The 26,819-nt window shown below is 41.2% G+C and overlaps 1 protein-coding gene across 3 annotated transcripts in view; it reads left to right on the top strand.

Annotated features, from left to right (window-relative positions):
* LOC142596454 (BDNF/NT-3 growth factors receptor-like) overlaps nucleotides 1-26,819 on the top strand; it is a 225,239-nt gene that overhangs the window by 47,938 nt on the left and 150,482 nt on the right. For 2 of the 3 annotated variants that reach the window (XM_075725553.1, XM_075725554.1), the window contains exons 6-9: nucleotides 10,579-10,715; nucleotides 13,632-13,764; nucleotides 15,317-15,616; nucleotides 21,001-21,033. In XM_075725553.1, coding sequence (XP_075581668.1) covers nucleotides 10,579-10,715; nucleotides 13,632-13,764; nucleotides 15,317-15,616; nucleotides 21,001-21,033 — 603 coding nt within the window. The remainder of the gene's footprint in view (nucleotides 1-10,578; nucleotides 10,716-13,631; nucleotides 13,765-15,316; nucleotides 15,617-21,000; nucleotides 21,034-26,819) is intronic. The other variant, XM_075725555.1, reaches the window with a different exon arrangement.

The following is a 26,819-nucleotide window of genomic DNA, read 5'->3' on the forward strand; positions in this document are numbered from 1 at the left end:
CCAGCCTCTGAGCCACCTGTTAATCAGGTGAGTTTTCCCATTCCTTTCAGTGTTCCTTGCTGCCACTGACGGGATAGAGGAAAACACAACCTGTGCTCCCGATCCTGCGAGCAATCGCCCCAGTGCCCTGAAGTCCCTCTTCATTGGCCTAGGACTTCTCTCTGCAATCTCGTCACTGCCCACCTGTATAACCAGCAACGGGTAATAATCGGAGGGCCTCACGAGGTCAGGCAGTTTCCTCGTAATGTCCCTAACCCGGGCCCCAGGGAGGCAGCAGACTTCCCTGTGGGATGGGTCCGGGCGGCAGATCGGGCCCTCAGTTCCCCGCAGGAGGGAATCCCCCACCACAATCACCCTCCTTTTTTTCTTAACAGGGGCAGTCGTAATCCGTGGGGGTGACTGACTGACCCTCGGCAACCCCCTGGCTGGACCTTCCCCTTCACCTCCCTCCCCGCTTGCCTGGCCCTCAACCTCCAGAGCCCCGTATCTGTTGTGTAGGGGCAGCTGGGGAGGTGAGGGAGGCCGGGAGGGGATTCGCCTGCCTCCCCGGGCAGGGACCTGTTTCCATTCCCCCCCGTCTCCTGGATCCCCTCCTTCTGCTTGCCGGCAAGAGGGTAGGGGATCCTCTGCTCCTTGTGGGGCCTCCGCCTGCTGCCCTGGCCCCAGGGACGGCAGGGTGCGGCTCCACCAGTCTATCTCCTGCTCGCACTCCCTGATGCTCCTCAGCCTTTCCACCTCCTCCTTCAGCTCTGCCACCAGGCTGAGCAGATCATCCACCTGCTCACACCGAAGACATTTGCCGTCCCCGCTGCCGTCTGGCACAAGCGACAGGCCCAGGTACTCCCTGCAGCCAGTGACCTGGACGGCCGCGTGTCTGTGCGGGAGCTCCGTCTGGGTCGCCGCATTCCTTTTGGCGGCGGCTTTCGGGCGGGTGGTGACCATGGCTGCCAGGTGTTCTCCTGGGAGGACGGTGACCACTGCCTGGGTTCCCCTTTGGAACTTGGAGGGGGGGGACACTCAGCCTTTCCTGCGCGCCCTGACTGCGCAAACTGACGCGCCGCGCTCCTGGTCGCTCGCGCTCCCTGGGGGCTGCTTTTATAGGTGGGGGGCGTTTGCCCGCCGTCACTCCTGGCCCCGCCCACGCCGCGTCAGAGCTGCCGCACGTCAGCAGCTCGCCCTTTCCCGCTCTTTCCCGCTCTGGGAGGGGGGCTGGGCTGCCCGCTCCTGCCCTTCGCGCTTTGTTTTTGCCGCCTCAGCAAGGGTGCCCCGGCACGAGTGTCCGCTCCGGAGCCCTTCGCCTCGGTGACAGAGGACACCTTTTTAGAGGAAAAATCTGCTAAATCTGTTCATTAATGAGCTGATTAAAGGCTAGTTACAATTTTAGATGCCATCAACTTTGTGATTTCTGTTGCTGACATTTAAAGTTATGTGTGTTCAATAACTAGAAGATCCCTTCCAAGTGCAATATTAAAAGTGTCAATCAATTGTTATGATGTTTGCAGCACTATTTTTTCGAACTGCATTTGGAATGTATGTATGTATGATGAAAATTGCTGGATTCTTTTAAATTTTAGTGTCACAATTATTATGTCAAAGGTTTTAAAGTTGCATCTACCACAGCAGTATTAGTAGAGCCTTCTGTGTAAAGAAATGATGTGCTTTATTTTTGGTGTTTTCACAGCATTTGCTAGTCATCCATACACTGTGGCCACCTAGACCTTCCTCTTTATTGTTTCTGGCTGGTAAATAGCATTAGAAAATCTAGAAAGAGAAGTAAATACTTTGTTCTCATTACTATTTCTGTAAGTGATGGCTGCGATTGCCACTGGTGTGTTAAATTCCTGGAAGCGAGGCATGTTCTGTGTGTGGGGTAAGGTCACTTGTAAGTCCATTAGTCTTCTGGAGATCACCTGGAGCTCACTTAATCCCAGGGATGCAGGATCAGATTCTTTGGGACAGGTTATATTAAGTTATTAGTTGCTGCCTCTGGTAAGCATTTGATCACTGAGGTGCTGTCATTGAACTCATTGAAACTGAAGATGTCTTTTTCTTCTGGTATTTTTGGGAAAGGCCTGTCTTTTACAGTTGTCTCTGCAGCCCCATGTGGATTTTTTTGTTGCTGTGGATCTCAGTCTAGTAATGCTGGTAAATCTAGTCAATCTGGTCAATTTAGTCAATCCCAGAAACTGTTTTGTGTATGTTGGTGTAGTGCTTGATCTGGCTTTCAGTTTTGTTTATCCTCCCAGCTTTGTATGCTTATTTTTCATGTATTGTTTCTGCAGATGTTTTCTGTCTTGTCATTGGTCATATAAGCTAGCTAAATATACTGACCAAAGTAGCAAAAAAGTACATGAGACTAATTTTTTCTATATTGTATTGGGTCTGGCTGGGATGGAGTTAACTTTCCCCATAGCAGCCCTCATAGTGCTATGCTTTGTAGTTGTAGCTAGAAAGGTGTTGAAAACACACCAATGTTTTGGCTACTGCTGAGCAGTGCTGGCACAGCATCAAGGCTGTCTCTCCAACACCCCTGCCCCCAAAGGCCAGTAGGCTGGGGGTGGGCAAGAGGTTGGGAGGGGATATAGCCAGGATACCTGATCTAAATTGGCTAAAGGGATATTCCATACCATATGATGTCATGCTCAGCAATAAAAGATAAGAGAAAGGAGGAGGGGAGGGGGAGCATTCCTTATTAAGACACTTGTCTTCCGAAGCAACCGCTACATGTACTGAGGCCCTACTTCCCAGGAAGTGGCTGGACATTGCCTGCTGATGGGAAGTAGAGAATAATTTTTTTTGTTTGTTTTCCTTTGCTTTTACATGCGGCCTTTGCTTTTCTTTATTAAACTGCCTTTATTTCGACCCATGAGTTTTTCATCTTATTTTCTCCCCCCTGTCCTGCTTGGTGGGCACCTGGTGGCCAGCCAAGGTTAACCCACTACCAAAACCTTGCCACATAAACCCCATACATCCCACCCCTCACCTCTGTGAATCAAATATTTAAGAATTATCATTAAAATATACATTCATCACACAATCTACAATTTTCACGAACATCACATCAACAAAAAGAATTCCCCACACCAAAATCAAAAGAACATCATCACAACACCGACAAAAGTGGACAATTTACACATACTCTAACACTTGTCCCTTCACCATAATTCCAACAATAAAAATTCTCCACAATTATTCCACTCTCTAACAATGTTCAGTCCATGTTTTGCCCATTACCTCTCCCATTTACTATCCTTGAATTTCTCATGCTCCACATTGAGCACTTCACAGGACTGTGGCAAATTGACCTTGGCTGGCTGCCAGGTGCCCATCAAGCCACTCTATCACTCTCCCTCCTCAACAGGATAAGGAGAAAAAATATGATGAAAAGCTCGTGGGTAGAGATAAGGACAGGGAGGTCACTCACCAGTTACCATCATGGGTAAAACAGGCTCGACTTGGGGAAATTAATTTAAATTATTGCTACTTAAACAGAGCAGGATAATGAGAAATATGAACAAATCCATAAAACACCTTCCCCCCACCCCTCCCATCTTCATATCTTTCCTTTGATAGATATAGTGACATTTTGGCTCTACTGAGGGCAGTATAAGTTTTCTGTAGGAAGCAGTAAGTAGCAGCATGAGGACACTGAAATCTCTCAAGGAATTCAGACACAAATTTTTTATTAATTTCTATTGACAATTGTGTAGCCAAATGCTGTAGTAGTCTTTGAAAATTTCAGCCAAAATATTTGGTTTTGTCATTGTGGAAGTTCCAGCTGTGCATGGTGAAATTATGAGTGATTGCCTAGCGATGCTTGACAGTTTCACTGTAATATGTCCTCAGCCATCGGTTTGCACTAATGATGGTCTGTGAAAGTAAATAACCCATCTACTTATAGTTTTTTACTTCTAAAGTCTGACATAATACTTAGAGAGACTCAGTTGACATAAATGAGTCCCCCCCACTTGCCTTTTGTTGTGTCCATTTGTGCTGGAGTGAATTGAAGTGACTGCTTATTCTAATCCAGAGCCGCCTATTCCCTGGAACAAAACGTTATTGATTTGAATATGTGTCGTGGTTTAACCCAGCCAGCAGCTAAGCCCCACTTGCTCACTCCTCCCATAGTGGGTTGGGGGAGAGAATTGGAAGGGTAAAAGTGAGAAAACTCATGGGTTGAGATAAAGACAGTTTAATAGGTAAAGCAAAAGCAAAATAAGAAATTGACTCATTACTTCCCATCGGCAGGCAGGTGTTTAGCTATTTCCAGGAAAGCAGGGCCCCGTAACGGTTACATCATACGGTATGGGATATCCCTTTGGTCAGTTGGGGTCAGCTGTCCTGGCTGTGTCCCCTCCCAACTTCTTGTTCACCCCCAGGCTACTCGCTGGCAGGACAGTGTGAGAAGCAGGGGAGGCCTTGACACTGTGTAAGCACTGCTCAGCAATAGCTAAAACATCGATGTGTTAACACTGTTTTCATCACAAATCCAAAACATAGCTCCATACAAGCTACTATGAAGAAAATGAACTCTATCCCAGCCAAAACCAGTACAATATGAAAACAGATTTTCTCTGTGCAGTGAAATAACATAGCTGTTATACACCTATACACAATGAAAGGCATTGGTTTTAGTGTACATTTGTTATACATCTACTGAACTGCATAACTCTCTATGTTAGAATTTAAAATTCTTAGTAGCAAGTTCTGTCCTCCCTTTTTTGAAGAGATTGAAAAGCTTTGGATAAATTATTGAGAAAAAAGGGGGCATGAGAAAAATAAATAAAACAGAGTGATCTTAAGATCATTCAGAAACTTTCTTTTCCCTGTCCTATCGGAACAGGGAATGAACAATGAATTTGAACAGAGACAAATTTCAGAACTGATATAAGGAAATACTTTTGCATGTAGCCTGGATAATATGCCTGTGAAACTCATTGCTCCAGAAAGCTGAAAATTATGTCATGGCTATCTTGAGTGTCACGAATGCAGGTTTGTGAATCCTGCTGATTATGTCAATTTATTATGAATGAGTGGCTTTACACAGTTTGATTTAGTAGCAGTTTACAATTTACTTGTAGCAAATTGCAGGATTTGATTGTAATATTTTAATAGCACTCAGTCATCAGTGATTAACAAAGTGATTAGACAAAATTGATCAAAACAGTGACTTAGTTACAGATTCGAAGATGGCAAGGTTCACTCTATTACTACATGGAAGTGCATAAAGGAAAATTAAATTACACTGAGTTGGAATGATTCACAAAGGGATTGTGTATGTAGGGGATAAGGAGGACCCTCCCGTTGAGTCATGAGGTTCAGAATAGACCCCCTTGCTTTCTAAACTCCTTTTCAGAGAGGGGTCTAGGTGCGGCTATGTCCAATCTTAGTCTCAGACTTGGTCAACAGTTTAATAGGAATAAGGATAAGGCAGCAGTATAAGAATCACTTCGAAATTAAATCGTACATCTGCAGACTACTTAAACTGATTCATACATGCATACACACAAACATGAATGCATATATAGAAATGGTATACCTGTTAAAAATTCCCCTCGAGTTCAGTGAAATACTCACGTCTAATGTCTTGGCATTTCTCAACGGGCGAGGGTTGAACCTTGAGGAGTGAAGGGTTTTGGCCCAGGCTCCACTGTCGGTCTTCGGCAATGGAGTTCTGGTTGTAGCAAACTTTTAGAGTTTGCTAGCTCTGAGAGGAGTCCTGCTCAGAGGGAGATGCTGATGCAGCCCGCTGCAGTCCAGGAGAGCTCAAAGGGCCTCACTTAGGACTGCTGTTTATAGGATTGTGAGATGATTGACTTTAATCACCAGTAAATTTCCATCCGAGCCACAATTTGGGTCGGCAGTTGCTGGAATTCCAGTAACGATGATACCACTCTGTTTCAAGGCTGTCAGGGGTAGCTGTTTGTTCTTGCTCCCCTCGTTAGCCATAATACGAAGATTTTGATAAGGACAGGGCCGCTCTCTGCTTCAGCCATGTAGGAGTTTCTGGTACAATTAAGGGGCGCTTAACTGACTAACTTGCTACACAAAAGCGGCAGCCTGGAATTCCTGAGATCGTAAAGCCGTTGAAGAGAAAGAGGAATGGGGGGGCTACCATCTAAACTTACTGTGCTGGCAGTATACAAAACTATGCAAACCTATTGTCTGATCGCTTATATCAATTGCTGCGTACAAAGTCCTTTAAAATGTGCATCCATATCAACAGAAGTGGTAGTCATCTAAAAAACCTGTATTTAAACAAATTAAGGTATGAATAAATGCAGCTGGATTAGAAATCTTTTTAATTGTGTAGGTGTCAAAATGCTACTGATTCATATAAATGGTCTCACAGTACACTGAACACACTTATTGAACATATGTTTCTGTTAGGGAACATTGGAGGTTTTTATATGCAATTATTTTTCAGTACAGGTTTTGCTGCTTGGTCTCACTGCTTTACTCCTAAGTACAGTGTATCACCTTTTCTAGATATGTCTTATGCTAATATCTTCTTTTTCCAAGAAGAGCTCAACAAGTGTTTTTGTTCTGCTGTGGCACAGTCTGGGTACCACTTGAAATAGAAGCCAAAATGGTCTTGCATTAAAGTTCACCAACACAAAATATCCAACCAGAAAAATGAATCCCAAAGCAATTATTTCATGTGTTTCTTACCCACCTCTTATGACTGGGAAAGGGAATAAAACAAAATGCACACAATAACGTGATTGTTATTATTATATCTCTACTTTTTTGCTGCAAGAATTTATGCAAGATCTTGCAACTGGTTTCTAGCCTAACTTTACAACTCTATAGAATAATAAGCACCATTATTTTATAACCTTCTGGCAGGGTACAAGCAAAATATAGCTGTTTCCCTTAGAGATATGACACCAAAATATTAGCAGAAACTGTGCGGACTTGCACAGCAAGCAGACTTAGTCCTGAGTAGTAGTGTCAGGGAGAAGAGGGAAGTCTTAATCTCTTTCCAAGTTTAGGTCTGGCAAGAGCAGTTGGAATAGTTTTCAGAGGTGGTGTGGAAGGGTAACTTTATAAAGCAAATGATCACATTACTTCTCTCCCTGTTCCCTAACCAGGATAATTAATAGCCAGATGTTCCCTAAGATTTGTTTTATTTCTTGCCAAGCTAGTTGACAGACACTGCTGAGATTTGAATTCACAGTAGGTGAGAGCAGATGGCTACCTTTGCTAACAGATTACTGCATGAAGGCCTACAAACCATCCAGCTTTGTCTGAATAAAGTTCAACATATGATTTATAAAGTGAACATAATAGAAGAAATCCATGACACCTATATTGGGAATCACATTACAGCACTGCTTAAAGCACTAGGAGAAGTACTGAAGCAGTTATTGTGTATTTGTGCCGATTTTCAAATATTATTATAGGCAAGAAAGCATAGCATAGCAAATGATTTGTCTTTTCTTGGGTATTACTTCCTCTCATTTCAATTTATTGAACTAATTAAACTTAAAGAGAGATTTCCAATATATATAGCTTTTATTGAACTTCTAGCAAGCATATTAATGTGTTACAATTCGTACTAATCAGATGGTTAATTGTTTGTATGGGACTTTTTACATTAAAAAAAAATCCCTTTTCTAAACTTCTAAACATGCAAGTAGATGATGAAACTATTTTACTCTAATTAAAAAAAAAAGGGGGGGGGAAGAGAAGCATTGTTTCAGGAAGAGAGAGTCATCAATACATTGAGATGGGCTGACCTTGGCTGACCATCAGGTGCCCAGAAACTGCTCTATCACTCCCCCTCCATCAACGGGACAGGGAGACAAAATACGATAAAAAACTTGTGGGTTGAGATAAGGACAGGGAGATCACTTACCAATTGCCGCCATGGGCAAAACAGACTTTACTTGGGGAAATTAATTTAATTTATTGCCAATTAATTGTAACAGAGTAGGATAGTGAGAAATGAAACAAAACTAAAAACAACTTCCCCCCATCCCTCCCTTCTTCCCAGACTGAACTTCACTCCTAATTTTTCTACATTCTACCCCCTGAGCAGTGCAGGGGGGGTGGGAAATGGGGGTTGCAGTCAGTTCATACTGACTGTCTCTGCCACTCCTTCCTCCTCACACTCGTCCCCTGCTCCAGCATGGGGTCCCTCCCATGGGATACAGTCCTCCACAAATTGCTCCAGTGTGGGTCCTTCCCATGGGCTGCAGTTCTTCAAAAACTGCTCCAGCATGGGTCCTTTCCATGGGGTGCAGTCCTTCAGGAATGGACTGCTCCAGCATGGGTCCCTTGTGGGGCCACAGGTCCTGCCAGAAAACCTGCTCTGATGTGGGCTCCTCTTCATGGGCTGCAGCTTCCTTCAGGGCACATCCACCTGCTCCAGTGTGGGGTCCTCCATGGGCTGCAGGGGGACAGCCTGCCTCACCATGGTCTTCACCACGGGCTGCAGGGGAATCTCTGCTCCAGCACCTGGAGCACCTCCTCCCTCTCCTTCTTCACTGACCTTTGTGTCTGCATAGTTGTTTCTCTCACATTTTTTCCTCAGTCTTCTCTCTCACAGCTGCTGCACAGCGTTCTTTACCCTTTTCTTAAATATGTTTTCATGGAGGCATCACTAGTGTCACTGCTTGGCTCAGCTTTGGCCAGCAGCAGGTCCATCTTGGAGCTGACTGGAACTGATTCTGTCTGACATGGGGGCAGCTTCTGGTGTCTTCTCACAAAAGCCACCCCTGCAACCCTCCACTACCAAAACCTTGCCACGTAAACTGAATACATACATACATATCCAGCACAGCAACTAAGCCCTGTTATATGACAGGATAAATTGCAAGTCAAACTTGCCTGGAATTGTTGATGAGAAATGCCTCATAATTGAGGGTAAGGATTCTTACAATGTGTAGGAGCTCCATATGATGGTACAGTATCTCTGAAGAAATATCCAGCATGTTATTTAATTATTTGCTATGCAAATAAATATGATGTGAGTTCTTGCATGCCTAAAGTCTTTTGACATTTGTGGCAATATTTTTGAAGAGGGTCAGCTCCAAAGTAGTCTATAACATGTTGGGTTTTTGGAAGCTCTCAGCATATTAGTGCTGTTACTCTTTTGAAAGTTCCCAATGCTTTGGGCGCTGAAGAATGAGAAAAATGAGATATGAAGTGGTTTATAGATTTGTGAGATGGTGGGAGAGTCCTGGCTCTTGCAAAAGCTAGGCTGGTGTCGTGGTTTAACCCCAGCCGGCAACTAAGCACCACACAGCCCCTCGCTCACTCCCCCCACAGTGGGATGGGGGAGAGAATCGGAAGAGTAAAAGTGAGAAAACTCGTGGGCTGAGATAAAGACAGTTTAATAGGTAAAGGAAAAGCTGTTCACACAAGCAAAACAAAACAAGGAATTCATTCACTACTTCCCATCAGCAGGCAGGTGTTCAGCCATCTCCAGGAAAGCAGGGCTCCATCACACATAACGGTTACTGGGGAAGACAAAACACCATCACTCTGAATGTCCCCCCCCTTCCTTCTTCTTCCTCCCAGCTTTTATTGCTGAGCATGACGTCATATGGTATGGAATATCCCTTTGGTCAGTTGGGGTCAGCTGTCCCGGCTGTGTCCCCTCCCAACTTCTTGTGCACCCCCAGCCTGCTCGCTGGTGGGGTGGGGTGGGGTGAGAAGCAGAAAAGGCCTTGATGCTGTGTAAGCACTGTTCAGCAGTAACTCAAACACCCCTGTGTTATCAACACTGTTTTCATCACAAATCCAAAACACAGCACTATACAAGCTACTATGAAGAAAATTAACTCTATCTCAGCCAAAACCAGCATAGCTGGCTTACTGGTGAGTTGTAACATCTCGCAGCTTTTCTTCTTTCCTTCTTTTTTGAGGGCAATATCTAAGTCTGCTGAAGTGCCCTGGATAGCAGCTCTATGCAGTCGCCAATCTTCTCTTCTGTCCTTTCTCTCCTCTGGTTTGATCTGTTCAGGGCTTTGTTTCCCTCTTGTGCACTTTGTACTTGAAGATCTAGGTTTTGCTCTGCTGTCTATGAGCTCTCTGTATGAGAGAGAGGGCTTCAGTCTCTTATGTGATACCATGGGGTAATGGGATTTTCATGTTAACTGTAGTAGAGAATAGTGGGAATACCACAATGTTAATTAGTCCCTGGAAAATAGAGATTTCATTGCAACTGCTACAAGGAGACAGATTAAATTTCCTGTGTTAAAAAATGGAGGGATTTTTTTTTTTTTGGAAGTTAAAACCTGAAGTTAGGATAACTACTATTTGCCCACCTGAAACATTTCCCTCTATAATTAGCTTAATGTATTTCCACATGCTAGAATGTTTCCTTTGGATGTGAAATGGAGTAGGCCCAAAAAATTTTATGTAGCAGCTTAAGGATTGTATTTATATATCTCCAACAATGCTGTTTGTACTCCCTTCCTGAACAATAACTGACCACAGTGAATTTTAAGTAGTGGTTTTGATTGCATTTATACATTTCCCATAGAACTGAGCAGTATCTATTTCTGGCAAACACAAATACCCATGTGGTGGTTTTTTTGGGTGTGTTTTTTTTTGCTTGTATCATAGACTTGCCCTCAGCAAACTTAAGCAATTACAACATCACCGTGGTGGAAGGAAAGAGCATCACATTGTACTGTGATACTACTGGAGGGCCACCCCCTAACGTATCCTGGGTGCTCACTAATCTTGTTTCAAACCATGAGGTAAGTTTCATATTCAAATATGTGGCAATTCAGAGACAAGACATCTGCCAAAGGATGAAATAAAGCCTTGTCTCTAACTTTAATTATTTTTTATAAAAAATATGAAATAGTAAATTAATGTTAGGATTACATTTATTTTCCAATTACTTTCAATCCATGGTGACTGCTGCAGTGCTTTTGGAAAATGGCAAACATTCATTCCTTGAGAAACTGATTTGTGCTTAAGTTTTTGGATGTTCTTTTGTAAATGAGAGTTCTGTAATTTCATGGAAGTAATGTAATGAATCAGGACACTGAAGCTTAAGTACTTTCTTATTATCACAAATACCTGCAGAGAGACAACAAGTCCAATCTACTCTAATTGTGAGAAAAGCTTTGTCTCTCTGATTTTATTATATTTTTAGGCCAAAAGCTTGGTGTGCTGGAACTTTGGTTGTAAATATTAATTACTTTGTGGTTTGTTTCATCTTCCTTTAACAAAACAAAATAACAAGAGAGTCGTGAAAGTCAAAGTTAAGGTTTTACTATGGCAAAATTTTCTTATGAAGTATGAAAATGTTTCCTCAACCCATCCAGACAGTGGGAATTTTGTTTCCTGAGATCCTGGTATTCTGTGTACCTGCCTTAGACTGTGTGTGCAGTGGAGATATACTGATTAAGTTCTTTCTGATGGAGATGTTGATAAGGAAAAGCATTTAAGCAGGTCTTCAACATGCAGCTGTTGTCCTCCTAAATTGCCATTATTTACACTGTGCAAGACCCTCTGTTATTTACTATTTTATGGCATTGGCTCCCCTTTGTTCATGAGAGTACAGACTGCCTAAAGCTTTCTGGTCTGTACAAAGTGCATGATGTGTACTTCCAAAACTGTCCCTGCAGTATGGAAGAGACAGGACCTCTGGGGTCTCTTAACCTCTGCGCTTTCTTCACTGAGGTCATTACATTAGGCTTATGTAGAATTTGACTAGCCTGTCTTTCAGCTTTCGTAAGAGCTTTGCAGAGCTCTAGTTTTATTTTTAAACTTTTCTCTAATGTGTAAAACTACCCAAATGCATCAGTTATCAACACGAAGAAGAAATTAAAACAGTTTGAGGAATTTATGCAGTTGAGTTTTTGTGGTTTTCTTTTTTTTTTTTTTTTGAGTCATGAGCCAAGACAAATGTGGGATACTGTTCAAAAAGTAAGATCACCTAATTTTTTAACCTTCCTGTCTTTCAAATGCCATGTTCAGTTTGCTTTGAGTTTTCCTGAAAAGCTTTTTTATCTTGACATAACTTTGTGAGAGGAGCTTATAATATAGCTGTAGAGCATAGTAGTCTTTTCTGTAGCAGAAGAATGAGTGCCTTTTAAAGCTCATTTGCCATTCACAGCTTTCCTTTTCTGTGAGTGTTGGTTTTGGTTTCCTTTTTCTCACTTCCATATCTTTGTTTCTGCCTCCCTTTTCTTAACCTCCTATGCTGCTTCTGCCTGTTTTTCTTTCCTGTTTAAAAGGAGAAATGTTAGCTTAAAAGTGAAAACCAAACTTCAGTCCTGCAACATTAACCACATTCTCAGCTTTCATGCTGATGTTTAATGTCAGTTAGACTTTTTTTGCTATATGTTTTAGCCTGAGTCTGCAATTGAAGTCCTGTGCTTTGACTCCTGCTTTGAGGACTGCTCACCTCTGAGAGTTGCACATGGAGAAATGTGCATCGGGGTGTGGGCTTTTCCACTCCTCCTGCCCCAGTGTCACAGTGAAATCAATGGGACATTTGACTTAAGTAGAGTTAAGGTGTCATCTTGATGTTTAAAATTCTGGTCCTGCAATCCTGTATGCAGGAATGTTCCCACATGTCCCCATTGTCTACCACTGGAAGTCACTGTGGTTTTACAGGCGCAGCATATCATTTGCTTGTGTTCTGTGCAGCATCAAAGCATATGTGTACAATAAGTACCCCAAAAGGCGTTTTTTAAACAATCATCCCAATTGTTTATTTTCTAAATTTATTTTGGTTCCTTTCCTTTTTAATAAAACAATCTTGCATTTTATGAAAAATTCAAGTATGGAAATAGTAATTATTTGGCTGTCATTTTAAGGACCTCATTTAAGATAACAGAGGCTTTAACAACTAGCTTTGCTAGCTGGTATTATTTTTTTTTAAATCTTTGTAATTACTTTTTGCTTTGTCTTTGTAATTAATTTTTGTAATTTACTTTATGCAGTGTAGCATAGCTGCATATTTAATATAGCATTTAGTGCACTGAACTTTCTGTAAATCATAATACTTACCTCAATTAGCCTGTGCTCAAGCACAGTAAAACAGTACTTGGGCAATAGTTCCATTAGTAGAAGGGACATACTCTCTTGTGGAAGGTTCCATGATAGCAAGAAGCTTTTAAGAGACATTTGGCTAAGGAGGAAGGAGAAGACATGTTGTTGTCAAGGTGCAGTAAAGCTCAGAAGGCAGTAGTAGAAGAGATGTCAAACTAAGCGTAAACAAAAGAGATAAAAGGAAGAGTAAAGCGAGGACTAAACAGAATATAGGAGGGAATAAGATTAAAGAGATTAGAGATAGACCATAGAAATCAATCATGAAACTGAAGAGAGGGATAAGTAAGGGAATGGGTGCAGAAAAAACCTTTTGTGTAGAGAGAAAGAGGTGTCAAAAGAAGGGAGAAACAGAAAGTGACATGGTGGAAAAATGAATGGTTTTGGGGCTTTGAATCCACCGCTACCGATGGTTGCAGTTGATTCTGTAGGTGTTTTGTATCTGTTTGGATAAGACATCAAAGTAATGCTTTGATTAATTACAGTTTGATACAGCTAAAAGGAAGGGAAAATGGAAAATGCTGTTGAACTGTGGCCAATGGTTCCCCCTCTCTCCATTGTTTCTTTATGCCATATTTGGCATATCCATATTTTTTGATCATTTGTAGAGTGACACAAGTAAGAATCCTGCCTCACTAACCATAAAGAACGTTTCATCTGTGGACAGCGGACTGTGGATTTCTTGCGTAGCAGAGAATATTGTGGGAGAGGACCAAGCCTCTGCTGAGCTCACAGTATTCTGTACGTAAGCAGGCTAAACCACATTGGCAATAACTATTTTGGGTATAAATATTTGTTGGGCACACAGGTTGTTGAAACAGAAACACCCTTTAAGCATGTGAACTATCTATTGCAGTTATTTCTGGGAATAGCCCAACAAGCAGTTGTTATTTTTACCTTTTTCTGCTCTGAGTTCTTCTGCAAAAATTACGTTTCTAAATGCTTTATCTTCCAGTCTGAGCAATCTGTAAGTAAATGTCTGAAACCCCAAATACTCAGTGGTACTGTCAGTGTGAACAGGTTTGTAATGGTGTGCATATACATACACACTATCTTAGGAATTAAGAAACATGAATGCATGAAAAGTCATAGAAATTATTTATAATAAACTAAAAATTTTATTTTTTTTTAACTAAACCAACAATTGCTTTGTTCAAAAATGAACTCACTTGCATCATTTGTTCTGACAGATGTAAATTTATTTGTCATAGCTTTGAATAATTATTTGTCAGGGCCAAGGAAGGGGGAAAGGACATGTATTATAGAGGCATTGGCTTCTTAGATCTGAGATTCCAGCCTGAATTCATTTTATGTGAAATATGTTTTCACAAGTTGCAACCCTCTGTTTAACTGAAGATGGGAATGGAACACTTTGTAGATGGAAATTTTTTTCAGCATGTGCTCATGACAGTAAATTTGAGAAATCACTCTAGAAGCACTTAAAATGTTTTGTAGGTGGAAATTAGATATGTAATAGCTATGGAAAGGGACATAAACTAGAAATGTTTGAACAGTGTAAATGAGATTGTGAGATTGGTACTGTTATGAGTGATAAAAGGGAGTATAACTAGATGAAATTGGATGCAGTTAAGAATTAATATCAAGGAAAATTTCCTAACAGCAAAATAATGTGCAAGGTGTTGGAATAGTCTCCTGAGGGAAACAGAAGTCTGTAAACTTGAGGCATTTAGCACGTTTGAACAAAGAATGAGAAACTGTAGTAAAAAGAATGTAGTATATCAAATAATAAAATGTAGTAAAAAGAATGTAGTATAAAAATATAGTAGAAAATGGTCCTTCCCTGACAGAAGAATCCAGGGAATGAAATCAGCTGTTCTGGCTTTGATTTTTTTTAAAGAAGTTACCTGAAAGTTTGGATTCCTAGCTGAATATATTTCCAGTACTACTTGCTTTTGGATGACTTTTAAATATTTTTAATACTGTTTTGTTCCTGCAGCACTCCTCTGTGCCATTTTTTCAGCACAGTAAAGCTAAAATTTCCCTATCTCCCTTCTCAGTGATCTGGTAACTGAACTTTCCATACCTTGCAGAGTAAGTGATTTAATGGGGGTTCACACTTTGTCTGAAACTAGTTTGTTTTGTTTCTTTCTAAAGAATGGCTTCATTTCAGTTGTGAGCACAGTACCCAAGGCAGAGCAGGTGGGCTTCCTGTGTGAGTATCCTCCAAATAGGTATAATTCCTTCAAGTAGCCTATTTTAGCACTGATAACCTGAGAAAAAAAGACATGTTTGGGATATTCTGATGTTCTTCACTCTTTTTTTCCCAATATAGTTGCACCAAATATCACATTTATTGAATCTCCAACCCCGGACCACCACTGGTGTATTCCATTCACTGTGAAAGGGAACCCTAAGCCCACATTGCAGTGGTTCTATGAAGGGGCTATACTGAATGAGTCTGAATACATCTGTACTAAAATACATGTTATCAATCAAAGTGAATACCACGGCTGCCTTCAGCTGGACAACCCTACCCATCTGAACAATGGTGCTTATACCTTACTAGCAAAGAACGAGTACGGAGAGGATGAAAAATGGGTTAATGCTCATTTCATGTCAGTGCCTGGAGATGGTGAGTATAATTTTTTTTATGTTAGCAATTGCAAATTGACAAGAATGTGGAGACAGTGCTCCTGGCCAGCTTACCTATTTTGGAGGAAGCTTTTTATACACATGTTTTTTCTCTGAAAGAATGTCGTCAAGATTAGTTGTAAAACAATACTTTTTTTAACATTTTCTTCTTGTTTATTGCTTTTCAAGGGAGGCCATGCTAATGCTCTCTAAATCCTCCCTTCGAATAACCATCCTCAGTGCTAGTTAAGGCTAGTAAAAGATTGCTGTTTCTGAAGTGTTTTCTTTATCCTCAGTTCTAATCCTGGAAAGCACTGAGTACCAATTCAGTCATTCTGCAAGTTTTCTGCACTGTGTAAAAGTGCAACTAGGCAGTGTATCCAAGGGCACAGGGAGTATGCCTATGTAGCCTCTAGTGCATTGATGCAAAATCAGTAATGCAGTCCAGTGAGTTGATGATAATATATCATGTAGGACACTAGAGGGAGCTGGATAGAAAACAAGTAACCCAGAGGCAGGATGGACCAGCTCTCAGGTCCTCACAAGCATTTAGACATCCAATTCCCATTCATTTCGGCAGAGCTTGGGCATCTGCATGCCTAGGAATATCTGTGCTCAAGATGATTATCTTCAAATGTATGCATCTTATGCTGCTCTAAAGGCTCCAGGTCAGACTTCCTAAACGCTATGTGAGCAGTCTCAAGGTGGACTAATTCACTGAACTGCAGGGACTGCTGTAAGTAGTTAATGTACATTGTGGTTTGATCTTTTCCCACATCTTCAAAACCATATTTGAAGTGACTGTAAGAATATGAAGGTGTACATGTAAGTGCATTGCTGTATGTGAAAAAAATGAGTGGACCTTGAGTGGAAATATAGGTGTGGTTTTGTGCAAATACTTGCAGAATCATATCTGAAGATATGAGCATGTGTATTTTTTGGCTTTTTAACCATGGGATAGAAATAGCCTCCCTCTTTTTTGAAACAGCAATATGCAGTGCTAATGTTATGGGATAGAAAAAATGTGAATATTTAAATTACCTCTCCTACATTGTAGGCTACTGTCGTGGTTTAGCCCCAGCCAGCAGCTAAGCACCACACAGCCGCTCGCTCACTCCCCCTGCCCCGGTGGGATGGGGGAGAGAATCGGAGGAGTAAGAGTGAGAAAACTCCTGGGTTGAGATAAGAACAGTTTGATAATTGAAATAAAGTAAAATAGTAGCAGTCATAATAACAATATAACAATAATAATAATATACAAAGCAAGTGATGCACAATGCAATTGCTCACCACCTGCCGACCAATACCCAGACAGTTCCCAAGCAGCGATTGCTGCTCCCCGGCCAACCCCCCCCCCCAGTTTATATACTGAGCATGACGTCATATGGTATGGAATAGCCCTTTGGTCAGTTTGGATCAACTATTCTGGCTGTGCCCCCTCCCACTTTCTTGTGCACCTGGCAGAGCATGGGAAGCTGAAAAGTCCTTGACTAGCATAAGCAGTACTTAGCAACAACTAAACCATCAGTGTGTTATCAGCATTCTTCTCATCCTAAATCCAAAACACAGCACTATGCCTGCTACTAGGAAGAAAATTAACTCTATCCCAGCCAAAACCAGGACAGCTACAGACAGTAAAATATGGTCTGTATTTAACATTTGTTCCTATCAGCTCAGCCTGCTACAGGGAAAGAGATGGCAAGTCTTTTTCTTTCCCACCCTTAGAAAGAGAAGGTGGAGAGCTGATATAATCTGGCTCTATTTTCTCCTGCTGTTCTTAGTAGCTCCTCTGTCCTTTTTTCTCTACAGTCCTTCCTTAAATAGAGTCATTACAGAAACAGGTCATGGTTTCAGCTACTGGCATCCTTTAATGCTACATTATAACAGTTCAGTAAAGCAGTTCACCTCATAGATATTCTGTATACAGTGGAAGTTGTCTTACACTCTGATTATTTAATATGAATTTGTCTTCATTTTCTTAACAGAATAACAGTTCCTCTAATACATTTATGTGGATTTATCATTTTTTTCTTTTAATGTTCCATTTTTCTTTTATGCTTGTCCTCTGTAAGCTGAAAATTTCCCAGTTGTGGCCTTTAAATTAAAGGTATTCTCCCAATTAGAAAGACAGCATTATTTATTTGTTCCTTCATTTTTATAAACATATGCATTATAAGTCTCCAAGATAATCTATGTTGTCTTCAAACTGGACTACATACAGACAGGATGTAACTGCATTAGAAATCAGTTTGTGTGTAGGGGGTGGCACCAAACCAGTCTGAAAAATTAACAGCAGGGGAAATGACTTATCTAGTTAGCCACCTCAATGTTGTTTTTTATTAGTGGGCCTTTTTCCTGTAAGACTTATGGTACTGAGCTTTAGAATATTCCACAACATTGTTGTCTCCTCCATTGAAGCTGACATAAAAATAAATGTTAAAAAACTAGCATCCTCTATGCATTGTATTTTTTTTTTTTTACTGTTGCTATTTAAAGCACTGCCAGGATCTTTCAGGCTTTTTTCAAATTTTTTTTTTCAGATCTTTCAGGCTTTTTCAGCGCTCTCATTACTGTGTAGTATCTTCTTTTGGCCCACATATCGTACAATGAAGCATAAAGATTAGGCCCATGCTGTGGTATTATGTTCTTTTCCATGCCTTCATGACTGAATTAAATACCAGCCTTGATGTTTCATGGGATGGGGTATCCTGACTGAGCTTTGAACTGATTCTCCGGTTACTAAATCACTTACAGGCAAATGCACTGAAGATAAAAACAAAAGCAAATTAAAAAACCCTTCACCTATAAACTATATGTCTATTTAAAATAAATACAACAAAGTCTGAAGCATGTTGTATCATCAACAGCCTAATACTCTGCTTTCAAAGTTGCATCAAGCATGATGAAGACAGGATTTGTGCTAAGATGCTCTCAGCTTCCGGCATGCTACTTACAGAACATTTTTCAAGGGACAGAGGATACAAACATAAAGGAGAGGAAAGCATGTACCACAGTGCGATTTGGGTCAAGTTAATGATATCACAGTTAATGTTATAAATTAAAAGTTTGTTTAAAATACTAAGGTCTGGGGGAACAAATTTCACATTCTGTTAGCTAGATTTTTAACTAGTTTTAATCTGCTAATCTTCATGGATTCCAGTGAAGCTGTTATTGCTGAAGATAATTTGACTGTTTGAGACTACGTTGCAGCAAACGCTAAGCAATAAACAGCTGTGTTTTATTCCAGAGGCTGTTTCCATAATCGATCCATAACAGCTAATGAGTGCTGGAGAGATTTTTGCCAATAATAACTATTTTTAAGTAAAATCATTCATCGACCAGCCCTCTACTCTAAAATTCAGCTGAAGGAATTCAAGTCATGTAGTATCTTGTCATAGTATAATAATATGTTAGATATGCATAGTAGCATCCTGCTGGTTTGGCATAATAACACATGACTGTGTTGTACAAGTATTTTTTTGGGTTGAGTTTTTTGCTGCTGCTTTATTTTGAAAACGTCAACTTTATAAAGAAAGAAGCAAGCAAACCAAATATAGTTGAGGCAGTTTATAAAGATGAGTGAATAGGATATGTCTGTAATATTTTATTTGCACGACAACCTGTTCTAACAAGGACTAAAACAACAATGCTGTTCTTTGCATTAAAAATAATTGCATGTAAACATGCAAAATTGCTGTGGTAAAGTTTCATGTTAAAACAGATTCAACCAATATTTTGATGATGTTTTTATATAGGGAATACTACATAGAAATTTGGGGTTGGTCCGACGACTTGATTTTTTCAACTTTATTTCAAGTGAAGTATTTAGTTATATAAAAGGTATTTGAATGGAATAGATGACTTCCTCATTTATGTGCCCCTAACAGGAATTACAAGTTAAACCAATCTAATTATCCCATTTCCAGTAAACAGTAATAAAAATGTTGTCATTTAACTCAGGAGTAAAGGCCTAGGAAGTTTGGGGTTTTTTTCTTCAGTTTATGAGAAGTAGGGCTCATGCAGAAGGTAAACTGGTTCTTTCATCAGCTGAATGTTTTATACTGGAAAAATTGAATCCATGAAGGTTTATGGACAAAAAACCCTGGTCAGAACTTGCTTGAGGACAGATAGTAGTACACACTTATTTCACTTGTTATTTATTTCTGCAGATTGACATGACCATTCTCATGGGGGCTCTTAATCTATATCTCTAGGTACTAGAATATCTTCAAATGCATTTAAAAATGAACCTAATTATCTGCTGCCATTTTGCAAATAGGTTGCAACTCTTATTTTATATTTTCAGCACAGATTCTCATGCTGTTGAAATAAGCAGAAACAACTGTGTTCTGGTCATACTTCACAGTGGCTTTATGCCAGTGTAATGTCACTGGTATGGAATTACTGTATGGTACTATAAACAGGATTATGCTTTTTGAAGTTTGAGTCATCTTTAGAGGTTTTAACTATCTATTAATTTTATTACCAAACCAACAGCAAAAAAGAGTAAATATACTACATAAGGCATGCTATAAATACATTATAGACCAGGATGAATGGGCATGTTGAAATATAACACAAGTATCTTTCGAAGCACGAATAGACTAATAGTATACTAACTTCAGTGTGTGTTATACTCACATGTGTACTTAGCCTTACATATGTGCAGTAATTGGAAAAAACTGCAAACTGGAACTAGTAAAATTTAGAAAAGTATATACTAGACAGGTATCCACTTTGCTTGTGTAAAGGCTGGCTTCTCTAGTTTCTTTGCATATGGGAAATCTTATTCTTTCAATAAGAGTTCTGTCTGTGGATCAGGTGTGCAGCTGGCTTCTTGGGAGCATCCTCTAACAGCATCCTCTAGCCTTTAATTTGCCACAATGCTGCAATTCTAAACCAGTTTGCTCTCTCAGTGATTTAACCACAAATTTTTTGACCAGGTAAAAGTCAGTTATTGTAACTCTCACTGAAGTCTGCTTCCACTTAATGTCAGGGAGAATTTTACCATTGATTTTCAACAAGAATAGTTACTGTTGCACTTATTCCAGATATACATTAGCAGAAGAGAGCAGAATTTTGCCCATTTGGTGAATATGCCTGCTTTTACTAGAGCAAATGCCCTGTGTATTATCTGTTTCACATGAAGCAAAGCGTTAATGTTTGGGATAGCTCTAAAATAATTATAAATTATAGTACAATATATTGATGTTGCTTTGCTTTTGTGTAGGTACTGACCATTGCTGTTGCAAATAACATGTAAGCTCTTAAAAAAAAATTCTAAAGAAACTCTTATTCTTCCAGCATTTTCAATCTATTTACAAAGGCTTTTTCTTTCTTTCTTTTTTTTTTTTTTTTTTTTTTTTTCCTCTTCTCCATGCACAGGTAGTGGCCCAATTGTGGATCCAGATGTTTATGGTATATATTTGATTTTCTTTTTCTTTTCTTTTAATGATAGAAATAAAGAAACTCAAACCACTAAGATTAAATGTCAGGCTCAGTTAAACTAAAATGGCACATATTATAACACAATTCTAAAAGGCACTTTGTATTGTTGGTTCTTTTCCTGACTTATATTATTTAAGATAAATGAGGGCAATTTTTACTTACGCTGCTGCTTTTGATTCAGATTAGCATAAATCCACTGCTACTGATGGTTACAATTGGTACTGTAGGGTGACAACTGTCTGATGTAGCACACAGGCATGAGATTTTGTGAACCTTCCAGAGGCATTTCTTAGAGGAAAGAGAGTTCATGATTTCTCCTTATAGAACTTATTTTTTCAGGGATGATTCCATACTTGTTTTGCCTCCAAAAATGTACCCCTAAATTCCCCTTAAAAATGGGTTTGGCCCAAGTAGATAATTTTTCTCTGTCCTCTCATTTGTACCTTCCTTTATTTGCTCTTGCATAAGCAGAACATCAACTCAGTGATATCTGAGAGAAGATTTGATGACACAGTGTTCAAGTTATTTTTTAGTTAAGCAAAATATTTTAGGCTCTACCTATTGAAAGCCAATGTGCATTATAATAGAAGCTGCAAACTTAAAAACAACTGGCTAGTTTTACATAATAGTTCTGCTATACTTCTGCTGAGCATGAAAGTACATCCTAACCAACACATCCAGAACACCCTTTAGCTTCCAGCAGAAGCTGGATCCTGTTTGGAGTACTTCTATTTGGACAAAATGGCCCATGAATTAAGTTTCCTTAAGCTGATTTAAATGTTATTACTCTGATTCCATGTCATTAAATTTTAGCAAATGTGCATTTGAAGCATCAATTTGGCTTTAAGTGCTTAGAAATACTAAAGCATAGCTTCCCCTCCTTCTCTTCCCAATTTTTTTTTTTGAGGGGGAGGAAGAAGTGATGGTTTACAGTTTCCTACATTTGTTGTGTTATATACGTTGTATACATCAAGATTTTGAGTCTGAGCTGTTTATCAAGGTCCTGATGCATGTGTATGAGTACTGTAATTCAGTTGATTGGTAGATTTGGTTAAAATGTGTGCTTTGAGTTGTGCAAGTGAATCACAGCCTGCAAGATCTAGTTCTGATGAAAACAATAATCCTTTTTATTTCTGGCTTTTCTTTTTGAAATTGCTGCCTTTGATCTTTGTTTCAGTGACTTACTGCTTGCTTTGTGCAACACTTTGTAGTCTGGAGTGTTTCCTTAATTATTCCAAATTCATAAGTCCAGTTGGTGAGATGAATAAATAAAGCTAAAACTGTTATACTTCTTGGGAAAACTACTGCATAGTTGATTGTGGAACCACCTGGGAATTAGCTCCTCCTAGCGACTGAGCATTTTTCATGACTTCATTTCAGACCCTTCAATCTGTATGCTAATCTATTTACCCCCAGTTTAGATTATGTTGGAAGCAAGATTTAAAGGTCTCCTTCCCCACCTCCCTCCTTTCTGCTGTTCTCCCCTTTAAAACGTATTTTTCAGACTCCTATGCTAATCATGCTGCAAATTTGCACCATGTAAAGGGTAGACAGCTGCAGAGGGTTTGATCCTGCAGCACGCTACACAATATCTATGTGTTTGTAAGTGGCTTGGGTCCTGGTAAAGTCAGGGTGCTTGGATGGTGCCCTAGTACTTTAACAAACTCATGGGAGTTCATCATAGAATAATACAATGGTTTGGGTTGGAAGGGACCTTTAAAGATCATCTAGTTCCAACCCCCCTGCCACAGACAGGGACACCTTTCACTAGACCAGGTTGCCTAAAGCCCCATCCAACCAGACCTTGAACACTTCCAGGGAGGGGGCATCCACAGCTTCTCTGGGCAACCTGTTCCAGTGTCTCACCACCCTCTCAGTAAAGAATTTCTTCCTAATATCTAATCTAAATCTACCCTCTTTCAGTTTAAAACCACTGCCCCTTGTCCTGTCACTACAGGCCATGGTAAAAGTCTCTCTCTCTCTTTCTTATGAGCCCCCTTTAAGTATTGAAAGGCTGCAATAAGGTCTCCCCGCAGCCTTCTCTTCTCCAGGCTAAACAACCCGAACTCTCTCAGCCTTTCCTCATGGGAGAGGTGTTCCAGCCCTCTGACCATTTTTGTGGCCCTCCTCTGTCCCCTGCTCCAAGAGGTCCATGTCTTTCTTGTACTGGGGACCCCAGAGCTGGATGCAATACTCCAGGTGGGGTCTCACGAGAGCGGAGTAGAAGGGGAGAATCATGTCCCTTGACCTGCTGGCCACGCTTCTTTTGATGCAGCCCAGGATATGGTTGGCTTTCTGGGCTGCAAGTGCACATTGCCAGGTCATGTTGAGCTTCTCATCAACCAATACCCCCAAGTCCTTCTCCTCAGGGCTGCTCTCAATCCATTCTCCGCCCAGCCTGTATTTGTGCTTGGGATTGCCCCGACCTATGTGCAGGCCCTTGCACTTGGCCTTGTTGAACTTCATGAGGTTCGCATGGGCCCACCTCTCAAGCCTGTCAAGGTCCCTCTGGATCCCTTCCCTCCAGCGTGTTGACCGCACCACACAGCTTGGTGTCACTTATAAACTTGCTGAGGGTGCACTCAGTCCCACTGTCCATGTCACCAACAAAGATGTAAAACAGCACCGGTCCCAATACAGACCCCTGAGGAACGCCACTTGTCACTGGTCTCCACTTGGACATCAAGCCGTTGACTGCAACTCTTTGAGTGACCATCCAGCCAATTCCTTATCCACTGAGTGGTCCATCTGTCAAATCCATGTGTCTCCAATTTAGAGACAAGGATGTTGTGGGGGGACAATGTCAAATGCTTTGCACAAGTCCAGGTAGATGACATCAGTTGCTCTTCCCTTATCCACCAATGCTGTAACCCCATCGTAGAAGGCACCAAATTTGTCAGGCACATTTTGCCCTTAGTGAAGCCATGCTGGCTGTCACCAGTCACCTCCTTATTTTCCATATGCCTTAGCATAGTTTCCAGGAGGATCTGCTCCATGATCTTGCCAGGCACAGAGGTGAGACTGACTGGCCTGTAGTTCCCCGGGTCTTCCTTTTTTCCTTTTTAAAAATAGGGGTTATATTTCCCCTTTTCCAGTCAGTGAGAACTTCAGCGGACTGCCACAACTTCTCAAATATGATGGATAGTGGCTTAGCATCTGCCAGTTCCCTCAGGACCCTCAGATACATCTCATCGGGTCCCATGGACTTGTGCACCTTCAGGTTCCTTAGATGGTCTTGAACCTGATCTCCTACAGTAGGCAGTTCTTCATTCTCCCAGTCCCTGCCTTTGCCTTCTGTGACTTGGGTGGTGTGGCTTGAGTACTTGCCAGTGAAGGCTGAGGTAAAAAAGTCATTGAGTACCTCAGCCTTCTCCATATCCCAGGTCACCAGGTCTCCCGTTTCCTTCCGGAGAGGGCCCACATTTTCCCTAGTCTTCCTTTTATCACCAACATACCTATAGAAGCTTTTCTTGTTGCCCTTGATGTCCCTAGCCAGATTTAATTCTATCAGGGCTTTAGCTTTCCTAACCTGATCCCTGGCTGCTCGGACAATTTCTCTGTATTCCTCCCAGGCTACCTGTCCTTGCTTCCACCCTCTGTAGGCTTCCTTTTTGTGTTTGAGTTTGTCCAGGAACTCCTTGTTCATCCATGCAAGCCTCCTGGCGTTTTTGCCTGACTTCCTCTTTGTTGGGATGCATCGCTCCTGAGGAGGTGATCCTTGAATATTATCAGCTTTCTTGGGCCCCTTTTCCCTCCAGGGCTTTATCCCATAGTACTCTACCAAGCAGATCCCTGAAGAGGCCAAAGTCTGCTCTCCTGAAGTTCAGGGTAGTGAGCTTGCTGCGTGCCCTCCTCGGTGCCCTAAGGATCTTGAACTCCACCATTTCATGGTCACTGCAGCCAAGGCTGCCCTTGAGCTTCACATTCCCCACCAGCCCCTCCTTGTTGGTGAGAACAAGGTCCAGCATAGCACCTCTCCTCGTTGGCTCCTCTATCACTTGGAGAAGGAAGTTATCGTCAGTGCATTCCAGGAACCTCCCAGATTGCTTATGCCCTGCTGTGTTGTCCCTCCAACTGATATCAGGGTGGTTGAAGTCCCCCATGAGGACCAGGGCTTGTGAACATGAGGCTGCTCCTATCTGTCTATAGAGGGTCTTATCTGCTCAGTCTTCCTGGTCTGGTGGCCTGTAGCAGACCCCCACTATAATGTCACCTGTCTCTGCCCTCCCTTTAATCCTGACCCATAAGCTCTCAGTCGGTTCCTCATCCATCCCAGGCAGAGCTCCATGCACTCCAGACGGTCACTGACATAGAGGGTGACACCCCCTCCTCGTCTTCCCTGCCTGTCCTTTCTAAAGAGCCTGTATCCTTCCATTCCAACACTGCAATCATGGGAGCCATCCCACCACGTCTCCGTGATGCCAATAAGATCATAGCCCTGCAGGCATGCGCACGTCTCTAACTCCTCTTATTTATTCCCCATGTTATGTGCGTTTGCATAGAGGCATTTAAGTTGGACTCCCAATGAAGCTGACTTACTGGCTGGAGTGGCTGGAATTCCTTTGTGCTGCTCTTCAGGTGCTCTCCTGCTTCAGAATTGCCTGGGTTTGGCTGGATAACCATTGTGCATGTTTTCCTTGCCTGGCTCACCCATTTCAAGAGGCTTTGAAAATTTGGCACTAATTCAAATGTAAATGGTTCACAGTTATACAGTGGGAAATGGCAATGCAACACTGATGTACTGAAGTGGCCTACTTTATCCCTTGCTTTTTTAATAATACTGCATTCAGAGGATTCATAGACCCAGACCTGAAATACTTTGCATAGTTCTCATTAGTCCTTCAGGGTATGATTTCCAGTATCATAGTATAGAAATGTACATAAACAGAACTGCAAATAGCTTCAGCTTTTCCCCCCACTATTTACAAGTAAAATTAGAAGCAAAAAAGTTCCCTCTTAAAAGTTTGTATTATGGAGAGAGAACAGTGAAGGCTCTTAATGTTTGTTTTCTATATTGTTGCTATTATAAAGCTACTGTAAATAAAGGGTTGCTCAAAACTATCTTAGTGAAGACATTGCGAGAAAATTGTAAATTAAGCCCAATCTTATATCTTGAGATACTTGTTATAAACTGGGTTCTTCACTGATCAAGAGTCTAGGTGCTGCCTGCAGATGAATAAAACTGAAATCTCCTTCTCTGCTGTGGCAAAACTTGTATTCACAGTAGCGGATGGTCTGCACAGAACCTTGTCTCAGTGTCCAGGCTGTTTGTCCAAGTGGGGAATTCAGGTAGGATTTATTTTGCCTGGAGTAAGGATTGCTGCTCTTTTGCCTTTCACTACTATTTTAACCTTGCTGCATAGGAAGCTATAGACATAGGGATGCAATGCTGAGTTGAAGAATGTAAATGATAAAAGGCCAGGAAATTAAGTTTGGTTTCTCGTGAAAGCTCTGTAGACTAAATATGTATTTTGGCTTTAAAAAATCCTATCCTTCGGCATGTATGGTGTAGAGCTAGAATAGACTTTGTGAGTGGATTGACTGGACCAACTGTAGCACTGGTGGCAGAGGTAGCTGTATTGGTTCATATAGCAAAAAAATATGCAGCCTGCTGAGTGCTTTGCAGAAAGAAAGTGTGTTTGTGCATGCATGAAGATCAAAAGGCTGGTGCAGCTTGTTGCTAGTATTGCCAGATGAGGTCTCCAAAACAGCTTTGGGAGCTAAAGAAGATAAAGGCCATCCCTATCCTTGCCTGG

Source organism: Pelecanus crispus, chromosome W (genome assembly GCF_030463565.1).
Source record: "Pelecanus crispus isolate bPelCri1 chromosome W, bPelCri1.pri, whole genome shotgun sequence".
Lineage (NCBI taxonomy): Eukaryota > Metazoa > Chordata > Aves > Pelecaniformes > Pelecanidae > Pelecanus > Pelecanus crispus.